The sequence below is a fragment of the Anticarsia gemmatalis genome, chromosome 20 (assembly GCF_050436995.1).
Source record: "Anticarsia gemmatalis isolate Benzon Research Colony breed Stoneville strain chromosome 20, ilAntGemm2 primary, whole genome shotgun sequence".
NCBI classification, from domain to species: Eukaryota; Metazoa; Arthropoda; class Insecta; order Lepidoptera; family Erebidae; genus Anticarsia; species Anticarsia gemmatalis.
In genome coordinates this window covers 10851976-10858388 of record NC_134764.1, presented here as the reverse complement: position 1 = coordinate 10858388, position 6413 = coordinate 10851976, and the positions used below count along the sequence as shown (strand labels likewise).

General features: G+C 40.1%; 1 protein-coding gene across 3 annotated transcripts; it reads left to right on the top strand.

Moving 5' to 3' along the window:
* The first annotated feature begins 416 nt into the window (after window positions 1–416).
* Window positions 417–6223, top strand: LOC142981440 (uncharacterized). Of its 3 annotated transcripts, XM_076127369.1 has the most exons (4): window positions 417–466; window positions 2228–2294; window positions 3366–3422; window positions 3498–6219. In XM_076127369.1, exons 1-4 carry the CDS (start codon window positions 449–451, stop codon window positions 6002–6004), a joined length of 2649 nt encoding a protein of 882 aa, XP_075983484.1. In that variant the 5' UTR covers window positions 417–448; the 3' UTR covers window positions 6005–6219. The 3 variants fall into 3 exon arrangements, with proteins under 3 accessions (XP_075983484.1, XP_075983483.1, XP_075983482.1); XM_076127368.1 differs by having other exon boundaries at window positions 439–466; window positions 2228–3422; window positions 3498–6223; XM_076127367.1 differs by having other exon boundaries at window positions 439–466; window positions 2228–6223.
* The last annotated feature ends 190 nt before the right edge of the window (window positions 6224–6413 follow it).

The window sequence follows — 6413 nt, the reverse complement described above, 5'->3', positions numbered from 1 at the left end:
GAGTATATACTTTCAATACTACGAGATGTTGTTTTTTTTTAACTCTTGCTTAATATTTTGTTATAAGAAAGTTTCATAATGCACCGATAAAATTTTCTCCTAAAAACTCGATCCCAAATAACTCTTACTTAATATAATCTTTATCTTTGTATTACAAAAGCATTTTTACTCTCGAGGAATACCGAGCTCAAAACAAACCTGTCCAAAAATACCTCAACTGTAGCATGTGCATTTTCCTCTAACTCCCAAAAATTTGAACACTACACTCTTAAGTTTTTGACATCAAACCGCAAAACAGTTAGATTGCATGTCATAACAATGTACAAATCAATTAGCAACTAGTTCCACAGGTATTTGTTCGTTTGTCACTTATCTCCTCATCAACTAGTAATGGAACAATCTCTTTAAATTGATGAACCAACTTCGAACAGCCACAGTGTTCACTACGATGGCCAGACACAAGCAGGTGAGGCAATTTTATAAGATTTTTTTATTTTTTGTGTGAAATTGCAAAATGGTGGAAGTTGAAAATTGATTACAGTGATTTTATATTTATTTTGTTTGCATATTAAGATTGTTTGTGTGGTCAATATTTTAATTCTAAACATGCTGCTGCTGTGGCTATGTGTGCTGTGGGTTCGATTCCCAAAAGGAGCATAAAATTTATTCTTAACGTTGATTGAGTATGTATTGTTAATTTAATGAAAATGCGTAGACTGTTGTGGGTTCGATTACCAACAGAAACAATATTTTTGTTTGTGATAGTGTTCGTGTTTCTATTCTATTGTAGTTCAAATTACCTTTTCAGATATTTTGCAAAAGTTTGTCGTTTTACTCATATCATATTTCCTAAATTCATCATATCTGTCCGAATTGTAGTAAACAAAACATTACCCTTATCTTGTTTCGGTTAAAATACGTTTTTTAATTAGTCCAGTATATCCAGAGTGCTAAATAAAAACAATAATATCCTTAGTACAGGCTTAAATAACAAAGGTTCCATTGCACCTCGGCAGGAATTTAATTATAAAATATTTTCCCTTACATTTTTCTGCATTTCGTGTTCCCAGCCGGAGTAGATTAAAATTTCTTTATTAGACTTTTTACTGAGGTAATAGTATACCCAGAGGATCCATTTCTTTATTGGAATATCGTATAGAGTTTGATTAATTCTGACTGTAGGCAAAACGAAGTCATTTAATTCACGAACAGGTCCACACTTTTGGCTCTGCTCGTGTATAAAATTTCATCCCTCTTATCGGACATATATAAGGGTGGTTTTTGATAAAAAAGGTAGTCTTTGTTTTGTATTTAGGGTTCTTATGCTAAAATTCACCTACATCCATTGGCATAAATTGTTAAACTGTTAGTTTGTTTTTCTTTCTCGTAAAAAGGTCTAAACCGATTTAGATATTACTTAGAAATTATAGTTAACATACGGAGAAATTATATAGGCTAGGTAGCGTCACGGCCTGAAACATGGTAGTTTCAGGCCGTGAACTTGTAAACTTCTTCCATAAATGACTTTGAAGTAGGTACTGTCTAAATTTTCTCTCAAAATTCTCTCTACACCGATAAGCCTCTATTCGATCTCTATATCATCAACACATTACAAACTTCGTCCCAGATAGTATGGGATGAAATAATCTATATTTCATCGGTCCGAGCGTGCAATCCTTCATATAAAATGTATGAGAAGCTCCAACACTCTGCGGCTATAACATATTATACCAAGCATTATGTATCAGGGTGTATCAAGTTTCGACACAGATCGAGTTCAGATCTATATTGATTTTATCACGATATAGGGTTAAGCTTTTAAGAACTACGACACTTTTGGGATTGGAAACTAGTTGTTTATGTATGAGCATGTCTCGACAGTTAGGTTTTACTGAATATAGAGTGAATTGTGAACATACTGATTATTAGCTGACACTTACATATATGCTATGCTATATTTTGAAGATTTTTAACTATCTTTAAATCTAAATAATAACTTTCAATAGTGTTTGTATAACTAAAAACCACTACTAAAGTGTATACCCAGAGTATAAGCCACTCTTTCATCCCTACTTTATGCCACTATTACATTTAATAGCACACGAATGTATATTTAAAATCAATTCATTCTTATCGACATAATCATTTCTCATAGACATAACCACTGTTTTCTTTTTTTCTTCTAATGATGTCGTTATTTCTTAAAAAAAGGTTATAATATTTCCAGATTCTGTTGCTGTTCCTGTTCGCGGCCTCCGCGGTGCAGTGCTTTAACAGCCGTCGCGGCAGTCATGGTAGGTCTCACGGTCACCGACGAGACTCATACGAGTACTACCCCCGCCACCACTCCCGTCACGACTACAGACACTCCAACCACAAACATAGAGAACCAAGCTCTACACCACTACCAAACACACCGTTCAAAGATGAGACAGATATCAAACCAAGATATAATAATGAAATCCCAACAGTAAACGTTGGCAACGATGGCCCTAATGGTGCTATGAATATAAACGGTGCCTTACCTGATATAGGTGTTGGAAATGGACTGATCCCAGATATACACCCACCAGAAGGTACTATTAATGTGAATGGAGAGATTCCAGTTCCAAGTGTAAATAATCCTTTTGGAAATATCAATGTTGATGGAATGTCTCCCAATGGAGGAGTATCTTTAGACGTACCAGACAATACGATAAATGTAAATGGTGCAGATGATTTTGGTGTTAATCCAGGTTCTATAAATATTGATGGTAATATCCCCGGTGGGGTAGATTTACCTGTAAATGGTGGAAATATCGATGTAGGAGGCTTTGCTCCTACAGATGTTGATGATGAATCTGATTTTAACCCTGGAACTATCACAGTCGATGGCCTTGACCCAGATGAGGTAGCAAATAATCCTTCTGAAGGTAATATTAACGTAAATGGTAATTTGCCAGTCGAAGATGGTGGTTTACAAATCGGTGGTGATATTCCTAACATAAACATAAATGGGGAGTTGCCTGATGGAGGAAATGGGGCCGGTATCGGTGGTGATATAAACGGTGGTCTACCTGATATAGGTGGTAATATTCCAAGCATAGACATCAATGGAGAATTACCTGATGTAAACTTGCCAAGCATTGGTGGCGATATCAATACCAATCTACCAAACATTAATGGATTAATACCAGGTGTCGATATCAATGGACCAAACGGTGATATAAACAATCCTATTGACGGTAACATTCATGGTGGTTTACCAAGCACAAACCCTAGTGACAATGGTGTATCTCCCGGCATTGATGAAAGACCAGATGAAATTAACCCAACTGAAAAACCTGATAACGGTAATGATATTAATGTTAATGGCTTGTTACCAGGTGGTGACAACTCGGGCAATGGCAACCTCATAGACCATGGCGGGCTTACGGACTTAGGTAAGCCAACTCACAATACTAACGATCCAAATCACCGCCCTGGTACAAGCCATAATCATAATGAATTACCTTCAGGTGGTGCTGGAGCGCACCCTGGGAACTTTGGACGTCCGAATGGCAATAACAGACACCCTGGACAGAAACCACCCCGTGGTGGCGGCCGACCTGGCATTAATGGCCAAGGGCGACCTGGCAATAACGGACAAGGCTTCCCTGGTTTTGTAATCCCAGGCCAGACAGTATACCCTGGTCAGAATGTGTACCCTGGTCAGAATGTATTCCCCGGTCAGACTATTATCCCTGGCCAGAATATCCCTGGCGTTGTTTTCCCCGGAGTAAACATTGATGCAGGTGGTAAGAAGAAGAATAATACGTTCATGCTGCCAGTATACTTGCCAGGAGTTGGAGGTCACTTTGTTGTTCCTGGAGGACCTGTGGTGGCTCAACGTGATAACATACCAGCCTTCTACATCGTGATGATTGATGGTAAAGCCACTCTTGTGAAGAACCCAGCTTCTGTTATTGGTGGAATTGGAGACAACGTAGATCTAAATGCTATTTTGGGCGGCGGTGGTATTTCAGTCAACCCAACCGGTGGTTTCATTGGCAACGGTTTCAACGTAGTACCTCAGCAACCGATATACATCGGATCTGGCGGCGGATACCCTGGAGGTGCATATCCTGGAGGCTCCATCATCGTCAACGGCTTACTTCCAAACACGAATTTACCAGCCATCATTCCTGGTGAGCAGCCTGTCATCACGGAGCCGGTTCCTGTCCCATATCCTCAGCCGGTATACCCGCAGCCAGCTCCCATTATGCCCTACCCAGGCATGCCATACCCTTACCCTTGGCCATACCCACCAATGTGGGACGGTATGAATCCTGGATACCCTAACTACAACATCAATGTATCACGCCCATGGTACCCTCAGCCTCAACCTACAATTCCTCCAAATGTAAATTTGCCGAATCTCATTGACATATTACTAAACCTTGGAAAACTTATACCCGGCCTTGATGGCAAGCCAGGTTTAGACGGGAAACCGGGTCAGGACGGGAAACCAGGTCAAGATGGGAGACCAGGTCAAGATGGAAGACCAGGCTCTGAAACTCCTCAGGTAGTCCCCAATGAAAAGCCAACAGGTTCAGATAATCCAGTAGATAAGCCTACAGGCGTAGATGTTTCTAGGGAACATGACGACTATGATAATCCTGATTCAAAGACTACTGAAAGGCCTTCGGAGCCTGAAATTGTTGAGCCTTTTACTACAGCGAAGCCTGTCCACCCTGGCGTAGATATTATCCCTAACCCTAAACCGACGGATAGGCCTTACGAGCCGGTAACATTTGATCCTAGACCTACCGATAATGTGATCACTCCTGGCGTTGACGTCATCCCTGACATTAAGCCCACTGAAAGCCCATTCCATCCTGGAACAGTTGAACCGCATACAATTGAACCACACACCATCGAACCCGTGTACCCGGTCGTAACTGGCAACCCACTTTTCCCTGGCATCGATATCCTGGAACCAAGCACAGAGGAACCTGAAATAAACAAGAGACCTACTCCTGGAATCGATATAATCGAACCAAGCACATCAAACCCTCTTTATACTGAAAGACCCGCCCACCCTGGTGATGACATTATAACTCCTTCACATGAGTTGCCGTTCACAACTGAAAAATCGCGTCCGACAGTTGTTTTCACCTCGGAACCTGACGACACTAACGAAAGATATCCCCCAACAAAGAAACCGTTCTATCCAAGCACGGACGAAAATGTTCCACCCCTACGCACAACAGAGAAACCACAAGAACCAAATAGACCTTTAGATCATACAACTGCTCGTGTTGATGTAGATCAGAAGAAAGACCCACACAGGACTACGGAAAAACCTAATGACAGTCTGAACATTCCAATTAGTCCAAACAGACCTGGTCATAAAGGCAAACCTGGATCTTCTATCACAGCCATTATTAACCTGCTGAATACTATTCTGAAGATGCCGAATAGAGTACCGAATCCTAAGCCAAAGCCATCCAAAGATATGGAGCCGTTGATCAAGCTTCTACTTGCAATTTTGAAGCCGAATTCTGGTGACAAGAACATTCAAGACATCCTTGCTCTCTTAAACCAGGGTGACAATAAGGAGCCAAATCTAGGTGGTATTGTGCATCTCCTGCTGCACTTATTAGATGGGCACAGCCAACCGAACATGAACATCCTAGTCGAACCTGGTATGGATGAAGTATCCCGATCCAATTTGATCCTTCTTCTCAATCTCTTAGCTAGTAACTTGGCCAGTGATTATGCCCCGGGTTATTACGAATCGATGCATGCGGCCAATCCCTTGCTGTATTTCCTCGGCCAGTTTCCTTGTGACCATCCTAACATTCACTCAGGACTTGGCGGTCATTCGAACCTCAGACACGGTCTGTGGCAGCTACTGAACAATATGTATGGAGGTGGCAGCTTGAATGAGATCAGAATTGGCAGGTCTGCCGAAGACGAGAAGGATAGCCAGGAAGCTGAGGACCATGTTCCTGTACCCAATATAGAAGAATCTAAGAATTAATTTTAAGTAGACTTTTTAAAATCACTGATGTTATTTTAGTTGTAATTAATTTGATCGATTTAGTAATGGACTCATTTTGTCTGTAAAAATCTACCTTTTTATATTAGTACTGTTTTAATAGTAGATGCAATAAAATGTATTAAGTTATTAAATTCCTGACTTTTACTTTGTATAACGAAAATGAAATACACATTTCTACTGTCATAGTATTAATAGGCAAAACGAATAAAATTGTGATAGACATTTATTTCTTTCTTTTCAACCCTAAAATGCAAAAGAACTCTGTCATTTCAGTTTTTTTGTTCTTTGATGTGCTTCTATAGAACATGTTTCTGACAGGCTATAAAATCAACGGATAACCTAACTTGGAATAACATTAAAAGTCTATTAAGGTTTTTTGCGGTTCAAA